The 13,836-nt window shown below is 35.2% G+C and overlaps 1 protein-coding gene across 6 annotated transcripts in view; it reads left to right on the plus strand.

Annotated features, from left to right (window-relative positions):
* The window catches only part of TAFA5 (TAFA chemokine like family member 5), a 398,792-nt gene that overhangs the window by 331,034 nt on the left and 53,922 nt on the right, over window positions 1-13,836 (plus strand). For 4 of the 6 annotated variants that reach the window (XR_005629590.1, XM_039727009.1, XM_039727011.1 and 1 more), the window contains one exon: window positions 3,700-4,316. The exons of the other annotated variants lie outside the window; for them this stretch is intronic. Coding sequence is in view for 3 of the 4 variants with exons in the window: in XM_039727009.1 (XP_039582943.1) it covers window positions 3,700-3,777 (78 nt within the window). In the remaining variant the exon portion in view is untranslated. Of the gene's footprint in view, window positions 1-3,699; window positions 4,317-13,836 lie in introns of those variants that run through there. 6 annotated transcript variants of the gene reach the window in all.

A 13,836-nucleotide genomic window follows, 5' to 3' on the forward strand; every position in this document is an offset into this window, starting at 1 on the left:
CAGATACTTAAAGAACCACCTTAAAGAGATTATCTGCCTCTCTCTGTCATGAATGCTGAATACTGGTTCTATTGATATTCACTGATCCACACTGCTTGAAAAGAGACCAAAATTTACGCCAAAAATAACTTGTAGTAAAATGGCATGCAAAGTGAAATCATAATTTGTTAACATCTGAAATAAATCCTTGGAAGAAATTAGGTAAACACAAGTTTTGTTCTTCACTTTTAAATGTGCATTTTCAGATTGTAATGAATTATAGTATACTAATTTCTTTTGTCTTTTTAAAGTTACAGAAAATATGAATGCTCACTTCTGCATGGGCTATTTCAAATATATTGCAATTACTGTGCAAATAAATAAACAGAATTTTTAGAGAGAGAAGAATTATAGACATATATTTTCTTTCATGTTTCCTATTACTTAACTCATATTCATATTGGGTTTTCTAGCATTCAGTTCAATTTTACTATGCTAAGTTAGAGACAGGCCAGCTTTAGATTCAGTGAGGTAAATCTAGTTTCTGATTAATGCTGATCAACTTTGGCTTTTCTTTGTTATATAGATTAATCTATATTGAAAGCCATTACTGCACTGTAAAATGAGCTACATTTTGATCCGTTTGAGGTCTGAACTGTTAGTTCAGCAAGTAAACAAAAGCTGTTTCTACCCAAGGCAATAATAATAATTTTCAATCATCTATTTCATGGGTTTGAGCAAACACCAAGCAAAAGCTTTGGGCTTTTTTTTCCCCTATACTTTGAAACCAGAAGTCTGAAATGTAAATAAAACCATATCTGTAACTTGGCAAGTTCATTGACTACTATATCATAGTATGAAGGCACACAATAAATTGTGAATGTCTAAGAGTATTCAAGTGTTTGAAGGCTTTAAAAGCTGCATTTTGAGGAATGTCTAAATTGTTAAACTGATCCTGATAAACAGAAAATACTTTCATTTGAAATTCTTTCTAATTTTCCAGGACACCAGTAAAAACTATGTTTTTATATGGGGCTAGGATTCTCTTTCATCTTCCCAAAACCAAAAAAAAAAAAATAGCCTATATTTAAAAATGCAAGGCTCAGGGTATAGAAAATTCACACCTATATTGGATAGTTCAGGTATCTGCCTGGAAAATTTGCAGGCCCATTAAAGAATGTATATGAAGACCCTGATACTAGATTTTTTATTTTTGTTTAACACCCTGGTCACCATTTGCATTTAAATAAACCTTTCCAAATACTGAAATATCAACTGGTGTAAGAAGTAAACATGTTAAGAATTAGCACTGAGATAGACTAAAAGCATCAGATAAACCAAATTCCTATTAGTAATAGTAATATTGGAGCTTTTTGTGTTTTGACAATTCTAAGAAAAACAGACATTCTAACTGTGATTTAGTTTCCTCAACTTATCATTTTAGTGCATTCAGGTACTTAAAGGTATTGATAGCACAACTGATCTTGCACAGAGTGAACACCTGTAACATAGAACCTATAAACCAGTGTTCTTGTGGGGTGTTGGCTGGAATTCAGGCAGAAGGTGCTGTTCACTTATTTTCTGCGTTAAGCAACTGAATCTCATTCCTCCTCTGCTAGATCAGATAATTTCATACAGTGCTGTCTGCTCCTACCATATATACTTCATGATAGATTGATATTGTCTGAAGCTACTAATTTCTTGCATGAATATGGGTAAAATCAATTTTCATTTAATAAGTGACTTCAAAGAGAGACTATCAGGAAACAAACCTGGAGATTAGTTGTGCAATTTCTTGCACGAAGTAGCACAATACACTGTAAGAAGGGATTCATAGATGTTGAGTGCCATATGGTTGAACTGAAGGGGACTATAGGATACATTGTACATGTGGAAGAAATACAGATTTGATTATGCAAACAAGGAAGAAACCTGGAATGACTAACCCAGAACTTGGTATATAGTTTAAAACATATTTTTTGTGGGCATGTAATGTAAACTTATGAAGGCTGAAAACTGGTATGTGATACCAACACCAATAATTTAAAATGCTAAAATTCTTACACACCCATTTTGCACAATAAAAATGTTCATGACACACGTGTTAGAAGCTGAAGTTGTTGCACATGTATATCAATTTTGGAACATTTCCATTTTAAGAATAGCCACAAAGATTTCTGTTAAATCATGCAAAGCAAGCTAGAATTCTTGGACTGAAAAAAACCAAGCAGTGAATAAAGAAAATGAAAATGGTGTTTTAGCTCAGGGATTTTTATAATAACATTTGACACATTATTTCTTAAAACCATACTTGAAAATTAATTCAGAAAGGCCTGTCATATTGAAAACTGTCATTTCAACAAGATACTGATGAAGGACCTGTGAACAGTGCATAATAACACTTAACAGGAGTGTATTGATCTAGGTCGAGGTGGCCCAGGCAGTGACAGACTTGTGAAAAGTCTAACAGTATTTTATTAAGAATGGTTTCAAAAGCATAAAAAGTATTAAGCTGTTAAGTGTTATTGAAAATCTGTGAAAGGTAGACTCATACCAGACATTTCTGTTTTTCAGTATTCCCCTGCTATATTTTAATTAACCATTTGGAATAGAAATAGTAAGTAACATTATGTCTGCACATAAGTTTCTTTACCTTGGGGGCAGACCTTAAGGATAAAGTGGCCAGTGTTTTTTTGTTCTACTTAGTTCCTGTCCATGAGGTTTTGTTTTCAGCTACTCTTCCTGGCCATTGGCATATGAGCATTCAGGGGTATGCATAATGACAATTCAGTTTACATTGTCATAGGAAAGTGATAGCCCAAAGCTTGGGCTATTCCTATTTTTCATTAGATCTTATCAATCTCATTACATGGATGAGACAAGAGGTTGGAAGTGAATAAAACTTGCTGATCCTTGATCCAAATAAAACCAGGCAAGGGTGGGACAGTAAAATCAATCAGCCACATATACCATAAGACCTTTTCTTTTGACTGACAGTGCAGCTTTATGGTACTCTAAACCAATCTAAAGCCAGACTGTCCCATTCCTATTCTCCCACCTCACTCTGTAGATGTCTGACCTCTGTTTTGGTCAGGAACTAAGTGTTTGTGGAAGTGTCTGGGATGCCAAAATAGGCATCGCTTTTTGCCAGGTTAGTTTTCAGCCACATCAGTTTCTGATTGCAATACTGCAAATTAAATTATTCTAGGCCAAAATCTATGGAGTCTGTCTGTCTTCATTACATAGTTCCAATGCCTTTGGGCCATCAACAATTGCTGATTCTTCCCCATTTGCACTTACCAAAGAGTTCCAAAGTTGCCTCTGAAGTAAAGACAATGTGCATTAAATTCATCACTCATGTGAAATACACCAGTGTACCCCTACATGAAGGGGATAAGATGTTTTAAAGTCCATGTCCTAATCTGTGGAGGATGTTGTACTTTTCTGGACCAGGGCTTTTAAAGGTAGCATCTCTATTTTCTAATAATTTACTTTTTTTTTTTTAATTTCTTTTTTCTTTTATTCTTTTCCTTTTTGTTCCTACTGCTTTTCCATTTTCTCCATGAAGTCCTTGGAATTTTCCCTTACAGAACAATTCTTAGAATTGTTCTAGCCAGAACAGAATGAGACATTTTCTGTAAAGACTGATACTTAGTTCTTATAATAGCAGAGGTAACATGGCAAAGATCAGGTACAAGTCAATTACTCTATTTTTCACAGGGACATGAGCAGATGTGGCCAACTTTACTATCCAGCCAGAACAGTGGGTACCTATCCAGACCTCCACCAGGACACTGAAATTTCTGTCCCAAGCGGCTTTGCAGTCAGATTAGACATCTCCAGAAGAATATTAAATATCTTCAAACTGTTTTTTATCCCATGTCAATATAAAACTGTGTCTATGTTTCACAGAGAGAGGTCTGTATGCTCACTTCTTTCCCCTGATGAGTGTCAACTATTGAGCTTGAACAATATATTCTCAGTTCTACATGCAACTTCAGATTTGCTGCACAGTGCTTCAGTTTTTGAAAAGGGACTGAAAAATATTCTGATTTGAGATATTTGCCTGGTGATCATGGCATTTTCCTGGAACGTGGGAATAGGAGATTCAATCACCCTTGTCATAAATAGGTCTAGATGCATTCCAGATGATTGGTCTCCCTACAAGACTGATATGCAAATGATGGATTGTCCTATTCTCATCATCCTTGCTTGAGGTACTGCCAGGTCTTCCCTGATTGATCCTGGTGGTTTAGCCAGACTTTATATTCTTGTCTGCCTAAACCTGGAAAATAGTAGAGTGGTCTCAGTTTAGAATGTGAATATTTAATACTCACTTCAGAGAGATCTAATAAACATAAATTCTAAAAGACATGCAAATTTAAACATTGAATTTGAAAGGTTCAGGTGCTTATCATGTAACCTTTTAGGTGGTTTGCCTTTTCCTTTCATGGTACTTGCTAAGTGATCATGGAGATCATTGCAGAATTTTCTACTGACTTTTGAAATTTTTTCATAGTAAGTTGCTGTCTGTAGAAAAATAAGAACTTGGAGCCATTAGAGAATCTGAACAGTGGCTGTGGATATCTTGGCTATTGTAGGCAATCCCGAGGATCAGATTTACCCATATAGTGCTGCAGTAAACATGTTCAGTGGAGGCTGGGGGAGGGATGCAAAATGTGTTTGAGGGAGGAAGCTTCCAAATATTTAAGTTTGATGTCTAGCTTTAGTTTAATAGTCACATTTTATGTCTTTATTTTTAAATCAAATCATCCCGTTACTCTCTTTCCAGAAGACAATTTGACATAGAGAGCAGCACTGTTTTTGCCTCCATTTCATTAAGTGAATACTTGCACTTAATCCTCTGATTTTCAGTTGGCTTTGTTATGTTAAATAGCATACCTTTCATCTTTGTTTTTCCTTTGTGAACTGCTGTTTTCTCTGTTGTCTTATTCTTGATGTAATTAACTCTGCTGAAATCAATGGTATGACTTGAAGAATAAATGTGTGTTTATATAATAATGTTGGGTAGAAGGTCCTCTGATTACAGTGTGAATGCTTTCTCAAATGTCTGTTTCATCAGTAATTTCTTAGTCCTTCTTAATAAATGATAAAAAATATAAGACCACTGGCAGATGTTTAAAATAAAATCCAGGATTCTTTGGTAGCATACTATGCAGCTGTTCTGCTCAAGCAAGTGAGAAAATGTCTCAACCTGCATTGCTGAAATAGTCACACTGTTCTCATTGTGTTGTCATCAGGCTCTTATGAGAGCAATGCATATACTTAGTAATGTAGAAATTCACTCACATTCTATCCCCTAGAAGTAATATTTTATTTTTCATTTAGGAATATCAAAATTGAACTGGGTCAAAACATCCTCTTACAGTGTGTTTTGTGTCAAGCTTTTATTTGTTTTTGATTCAACGTATGAAATAAAATTCTAACACTAACAAAAGAATAGTTGACTTTTTAGCGGTGAACATGAAGGAAATAAAGGGTACTGACAAAATAACATTCTCTGCAATATAAACATTTTATTGAAAGCCAGAAATGCATGATTTTATAATATATTTTTATTTTAAATGCTTAACATTAATGAATTTTAAAATGAAACAAATTTTGAAGCATCTCCCAAAGTGTTGCAGATGTTGTCGACAAAGCAGTCTGTATTTGAGTACTATTCCTGTTGAAATATACAGTACTGAGTGTATTTGTCAGCTCTTTACAAAATTATTGAAGTACGGGGAATTTGCATACACATAACACAATATTTTAAAGGAAAATGAAAAATATCATACACAAAATATCTGCCATATAAATGTCTGTATGCATGCAGACTTCTGCCATGAAAGTGAACATTGCATAAAAAATTTGGCACCACAGCTTAGAAGAGTATTGTAGCTAGATTGTAAAGAGTGAAATATCTGCACAGCAGGGTTTATATGGCTTTTCAAGGAAATCTTCATTACAGTATTATTCAGCTTAATGAAAATCTAAAGAAAACAAAACAAAAAAAATCCAAACAAAACATAAGAAAAAAGAAAAAAAAAAAAAAAACCTGCCCAAAACCAAACAGAAACCAACCAACCAAACAAAAAACCCCAAAAACAAAACAAAACAAAAAAAAAGAAAAAACCCCAAAAAACCAACCAACCAAAAAAAAAAAAAGCAGAGCCACACCCACACTTATTTAAGCATGCCAGGGAAATTAAGGACAACAGAAGGGCTTCTGTAGATATGTTGCAAGCAAGAGAATGACTAGGGATAAATGCGGGCCCTCTCCAGAAGGAAAAGAGAGACCTTGCTACCCTACAGAAAGACAGTGCTGAGTTTCTCAATGACTTCTATACCCCAGTCTTCAACAGCAAGTGCTCCAGTCATGCTACCCAATTTGAAAAAGGCAAATGCAGGGACAGAGAGAATGAAGGCCCTCTGTAAGAGAGGGTTGGATTCAATGACATCTAAGGAACCTGAACGTGTGCAAGTCTATGGAACCTGGTTAGATTTGTCCGTGTGTCCTGAGGGAGCTGGCAGACAAAACTATTAAGCCACTATCCATCACTGTCGAAAAAATTACAGCAGTCATTGATTCAGGCACAGCTCCACTCACAAATCATATGCATGTTGTGAAAATTTTGCTAGTATCAACAAGACTGAAGACATACTGTACTATATTGACTACAGCATCAAGTATGAATTCTTGGTACATGTTTTAAATTGTCAGCATGTTGTATTAAAAACATTGCATTTAATTCTCTGTCCATTAGTTCAAGAATAGTCCGCTAATTCATGTTCAGAAAGAAGAATGTCCCCAAATAAACTTTCTCCTTTCCTTTTCAGTGACAGTTTTGTTCCTACTTACAAATGAGGGATAGACAATCATCTTGACAGGAATGATAAAATCACAGAATCATAGACATGTTTTCACTGGAACAGACCTTTCAGATCATTGAGTCCATTATCATAGCGCTTCCAAGTTCACCACTAAATCATGTCTCTAAGTGCCACATTTACACATATTTTAAATGCCTCTGGGGCTGGTGACTTCACCACTTCCCTGGGTAGTCTCTTCCAATGCTTGACAACAATTTTGGTGAAGGCGTTTTACCTAACATTCAATCTAACACACACACACACACACACACACACACACATCCCCCTACCATCCTGTCTCTTCAGTGGAACTTGAGGCCATTTTCTCTTATCCTATGACTTGTCAAAAGAGACTAATCACCACCTGGATACAATCTCCCTTTAGATAGTTGCAGGGAGTAATAAGGTCTTTCCTCAGCTCCCTTTTCTCCAGGCTAGTACAGACTTGTCTCTAACCATGTATTTCTGTGCATGAGGGCACCTGCAAGGCTCAGGATTAGCCAGCTTTCTTACAGCTGGCTCTGTCCTACAATGTGATCCAGCCCTAGAGGACTTGACCCTTATGTGTGGCCTGTGCTTTCAGGGAAGCCAGCAATTGAAGCAGAAGTGATTTGTGTGACTTTTCCTCAGCAGGGTGAAATATTTCTGTTTTCTTTTTCCGTGATAGTAGGACTGAAACCCCATTCATTTATCTTATTTGCTGATGGTGGTGGTTTTTTTTTTCCTGAGTCTTGCTAAACATAGAAAATCAGAATTTATTGAGCTGAATTCAGTAATATTCTGTTGACCAGCACTACATATGTATATTTCATCATACTGCACCCTATTATAATTTATTGTACAATGTAAGAAAAATCCAGGGTTTTCACTGCAGGTATATAATGGCAGAAGTAATTAAATTGCAGGTGGTATAGGGGAAGTTTTTTGATCATAGAATGTGTGTAAAGTTCTGTTGCTGTGAATAAAGAAACACTTTAAAAGATCTTTAACCTTTTCAGTAAATGAACAACATCCATAAAAATAAAGCTGAGTTCTGTAAAAGCCCATAAGACAGAGATACTATTTCTCACAAGTTATTTCCAAGTGAGTTATTCTTAAGGGGCCTAATATAAGTGCAGAAAGAAACTAATAGGTTGTATTTCTTAAATCTCTGATAATATCTGGAACAATATCCTTTAAAAATGGTATTCCATTACAAGACAATAAAAAGATGAAAGAATAAGATAACTGCACTAAAAATTATTAACCCCGTAAAATAGGATGCATTTCTGCTTTTCCAGTGTCGATAGTACATGCTCCAGTAGAATATTTTGGTCCAACAGTGCCTCTTAAAACCAGAAATCTTCCCATATCTCTTACAATTGCCACCATAAAATTATGTATTTTCCTGCACTGGGCCTCTAGTGGGGACTCCATAGTGTAGATTAGAAGAGTTGGAAGTGACCTGAGGGCTTGGAAAGGGGCAAAAAAAGTATTAATACATTAATACAAAAGTTATTAATATAACTACCCATGCCAATGCATGCCTAAAGCTTTTCTGGAAAAATCTCTGTGAAAGTTTCTTGCAAAATATTAGATTTCCTTGCTTCTACTGTTATCCCTGCAGTATCAACTGCCAACTCAGGCAGGTTTCAGGTGAGATGGTTATTGTCCCAGACAGACAGTGGTGCTTCAGTTAAGGTCATGCTGTAGATCCCCATTGCTGCTTAATGATGAACTGCATTTTAAATTTCAGAAATCACATTAACAGTTCTGAGTCCTCTGAAGATAACACAGACCTGATAAGAGTTAATCATAGAGTTTTCATCTACAGTGAGTGGCTGGTCACTTGGGTCATTTGAATTAGGTCTTCATACAGAGAGGACAGTGACCCAATGACCCAGTGATCTAATGGGCTGCTGCTCTTTGAGTTCTCTGCTTCTCATAGAGCCAGAGCAAGCTGAATTACTTGACTTGATCACAGGAGCAATTTGATCTTTCTAGGAGGAATGATTTGTCTTTGGTAATCTAATGGAGCCATTTCCTCTAAAAATTAAGGTGAACATGAAAAATGCGGAAAACACAAGAAATACATAACCAATATGAGACATCCAGCAGCTAAAAAAAAAAAAGTTCATTTTGCTACTTTATTTGCTCTGTTGAAACTATCTTTCTTTTTCCTAGTGGTGCAGAGTGGTCTGTTTTTAGTGATGGAGATTTTTTCTGCTGATAACATTTTTGGAAGTAAAAATTTAAAAATAATTTGTTAAAAAGAGCCCATCAAAAATTACAATCATTTTAGTAAAAGTGCTTGTTAAAATAGCAGACAGGGATATATGTCATTGGTAATGCATGGTGAAAAAGGCAAATAAGGAAGAATTTTATGAGGCAAGGTCTAGGTCTTCCATTAATTTATGTGAGGAATGACACATGCACATTAAAATTATTTTCGGCTTACGTATAATTTTTTGTCCTTGGAAAAGTATGTGATGTATCTGAAACATAATTTTAAAAAAGAAAAAGCCCTGAGTTGCAAAAGATAAGTAGTGGAAAAATCTGTAATGTTAATAAATTGCTTTTTAGACTGATTTTATGATTACCTTTGTCGGGTATCTTAATGTTTGGTAATAGTTCTTCACCTGGGAAGTGTGTGGGAAAAGGTGTGGAATCTCACACCTGATAGGGTATGGAACATACACATGGAGATGGCTAGGAAGAGACTGTTCTGAGATGGTTTCAGTTGAATGGAAGTGAAAGGTGGGCAAACAGCACAACAAGTAGAAAAATCAGTATCTTATCCACAACCTGCTCAATACCCAGTCCACTAGCTGCCCCTGGAATGCTGAAAGCTGCAGTGGCCCGTGGAAAAGTGTTTTTGTATAAGGTGTCTCTGGCCTTTTTTTGTTTCAAAACTAGTTTGCCAAGGTTAAGAGCTTAAAGTCTCAGTGATTTGGTTTCAGTTTCCTGAATCTAAGTGCTCACTTTTAGCACAGTGGCTTTGTTGCATTTGGAAGCTTGCAAATGCATAACATTTTGCATTCAGGTTTCCTGAAATACAAGCAGTTCATTTTTGTGAAGCCGAAGAATGCCTAGGGCAAAGGATGTGGACAAAGGAAAAGAGCAAAGAGATGAAAAACCTTGTGGATGATAGATTGCTGTCACATGGCTCTGTGGAAACAAAGAACTGCAAATTAAATAGGTTGTCAACAGTTATTAGTCTGTAGGACTTTGCAGAGGAGGGTTGTTTCTAGGGAGTCAATATTTTGTTGAATGAACATCTGCAGATCTAAAATGGATCTGAACTGTCTGTTTTAAAAATGTTCAGATGGACAGACTAAAATATCAAATCACAGATTTGTTGGTAAATTGTATGCTCCACTCTCATTAGGGGAAGACTATAGCTGGTTTTTCAAACTGAATAAAGACTAGTATTTAATTTATTAATGCAAATGGATATTGAGTAAAACTGTTCAATTGATGCAAAAATCTGGCAGTTGAGTATTAAGCTGAACTTACTTTCATGAGGTCTGAATGGATGATGCTGATTGTATCTTTGTGCAAGCACACTGGATATAATTGTGATATAATTTCATTTTACATCAAGAGTTGGCACCCTTCAGAATGTATTTTCATTTTTGGTAGATTTTGATTTTCCTGTTAAGAGTCAAGAAAACATTTTCCCAGTTAAAAGTTAGCCAAACAACAATGTCGATCTAAATAAACAAGGACTTAATATTTGTCACAAGTAGTCAACAGCAATGGTTTCAGCACCTTCTGCGTGTTATCATACATAGAGGTATGTCTTTCATCAGCTTTAATAGATTGTTCCGTGTTTAAAATTCCACTGTTTAGTATGGACAAATGAAATTAAGAAATGTGAAAAATGCCGAGGGAGGTGATGCTGTAGTCTAAGTTATTAATCTTGGAGCCTCCCAGAACAATGAATGACTGTCTGATGGAGGTAATTTCTTGTTTTAGGTCCTGGGCTAACAGATTACTTGAATGGCTCAGCATCATATTTCCCTTCTCCCTTTTCATGTTCTGTACTGATATGCTGTAATAACATTCATTGGTTTCTCATTAAATGCAAAATAAGTGAAATACACTTATTTATTGTACCAAATGAAGCAAAAAAAAGAGGCTGTTTTATTCTTCATGATGTGAAAGATGTTGAGGGGCTCTAAATCACTGCAGATGTTAGCAGATTTGTGCCATGTAAATTTGGTATGTTAATGATGTTACAAAATGTTCTAATCAGTGTTTTTTCTGTCATATTTTATTTATATTTGTTTTTCAAAATGTATGTGCATAGGGTACAGGAACCTTGAAAAATCATAAGGCAGTCAGATTGAAATACAGGCTTTAAGTTAAATACACAGATATGTGTTTTAATTAAAATGGTTTGTAAATATATATTATGGATACTTGGAGAAATCCTTCTAATTTAACACAATAATACTTTAAAATATTCCTTTTTCAATGATAACAGAAGTCCCTTTCATCATAAACTGGCCAGTGCACTTGCAAATGATCCAGGAAAAATACAGTGACATTCTTTAAAAATACCTAAGAGATAATATTTACAATTTTTTATTCAAACTTCTAAGCTGAGCTCTTGGAAACTTTTCAATATGGTTCAGGCTGTGAATATAAATGTTTATAGCTTATATTGCAAGGAATATGGATAATACCCATTAGATTGCTTCCTAGGAGTTAAACACTGTGTTTTCCCTTGTTTTTCAGATTGAGGCTGACCATAAAAGTGTTTGCAGTTTTCTGGGGAGTTAAGTGGAATTTAGGTTAGGCACAGTAGATCATAGAGAAGCTTAGGCAGAAGAAAGACAGGGTTCTCCCCAGAGCACATGCTTCCCAGTGTATCAGTGTCAATGCACACACATTGATATTTAATATAAAACCAGGGAAAGTTGAGACCAAACTGAGAACTGGGCAGAGAGTGAAATGTTTTCAGGACTATGTAAAGCTGGATATTAGGTGATGCCTTGATGTAAGATATTTGAATATCATTTTAAGCATCATTTGGTTTGGTCTATTATTCCTAGAAAGAGAAGTATTTCATTTTGTATGCTGAGTATTATTGCACAGCTATACCTTTGAATCTCTTCCCCAGGCATTGCATCACAGTAAGCCTAAGTGATACACAGTTCATACAGAACTTGCTAGTCAATTATGTCATCCTAGAAGTATTTTTTTTGAAAAAGAAGCAAACACTAAAGACTTCAGCATTGTTCAGCATTTTTGTACTCAGCTGTCACACAGAAGTATGGAATATATATTTGTGGCCAAAAAGAAAGAGCATATTTCTTCCCATTTAATGGGCAAGTATGCTACATATTGCAGATTGAAATCTATTTTGTTTTGTGTGAAACAAATTATTTACTGTTTACCTCCTCATATATGCAGTACTGTTGGAGGATAGGAAGAGGTTTTTGTTTGTTTTGGGTTTTGTTTATTTATTTTCTGTCCTTGTAGTCTTTATCAAGAGCTTATTTTAAGTGTTTTCTTAAAGATTATCTACATAACTGTCATCAATTAAGTTGTTTGTTTTGGTTTTTTTTTTAAATTGTACTGAGAGTTAACGTATGGAACTTGGACAGGGCATGTGAAAACAGGATTTATGGTGCAAACCCTAAAAACGTGTTTATTTATAAAGCCTGTGAATTAAACCATGATACCACAGAAATCAGAGAAAGTCTACCTGTTCCCTTTATCAAAGTCAGAACTTTACCTCAGACTGAAGAGCAGTACACTCAGTATCATGTTGTATTTGTCTTTGTGAGACAACTGAAGGAGTGGTATAAAATTAGATGTGTCAACAATGGTGTTTAAGGAGCAAAACTAATGGGGAGATGGATTTGCTGAAACCCAACTTCAGTCACGGAGACTAGACTGAAGCAGGAACTGCGAGAACTGAATTAGGTATTTAAAAGCCTGTCTATGATAAAGTCATGTTTTTTCTTCTGCAAGTTTGATGTAACAGTTATAGCCATCTTTGGATCTCTCCTGAGCTAACACTACAGTCACTTGCTCAGCAGATAACCTCTGAAGACCATGACTTTAATAACATTTTAAAGGTAATATTCGTATAAGGATGAACACTTCCGTTACAATTTCTCCAGTGAATGAGAAGCACACTGTTTTCTCAGACCGTTTACATTGGTTTCAAACAGAAGTATCTTTCTAATCAACTAATGAAGAATAATAAACTATTTTGAATTTTTTGGTTGTCTTCTTTATTTTTCATTTTTGCTAGTTTGGACTTCTTTTGTTACATTGAAAGACATCTTTGGATTTTTCTAATTGAGGGTTTTTAGTATAACCATCATTGATTGTAACACAGTGAAGGGAAAATGCAAATAAATACCTCTAATAAGCCTCTTTGGTTTTTGCTGTATACCAAACAGATTCTCATCCTGTATTATTTACTACTGTACTACTGCTCCACAGCTGTCTTCTGTATAACAGGAGATGAAAAATCACACATCATATTGTGGGAGAGTGGCTTTAAGAACACTTGAGAGAGAACATGAAAATATTAAAAAATACAGGCTAATCGCATAAGAAGTACATGATCTAAGTGCTTCCCCTAGAATTCCAGATAATTTTGTTTGTTCATGTCAGCTGTTAAGATGAGTTTGAGTACTTAATTTCCTAGGAAAGAATGGTACTGTCTTTAGATTTCATTCATGGTTTGTCATCTTTGCAAATTGAGGTTGTCTTTCCTTACGTTAACATGTAAATGTATGGTGCCCTGGCACCAACCCAAACTGGTAATATCCTGGGCTTTTGGTAGGACTTAGAGTTATCTGCAAGATTCTGTGATTTTTTTTGGCTATTTTTCTGCTTGTTAATAAGTGAACTTTTAGAGATATTGGAACAACACTTTCAAGTAAATAGACAAATACCTGGTTCCAATTCCTTGTTTTCATTTCTAGTTGTCGCTGTTGTGTTTTTGATACATATTTAGAACATTTTAGTATTCCA

The sequence above is a fragment of the Passer montanus genome, unplaced genomic scaffold (assembly GCF_014805655.1).
Source record: "Passer montanus isolate IOZ18808 unplaced genomic scaffold, ASM1480565v1 scaffold6, whole genome shotgun sequence".
In the NCBI taxonomy this organism is placed as follows: Eukaryota; Metazoa; Chordata; class Aves; order Passeriformes; family Passeridae; genus Passer; species Passer montanus.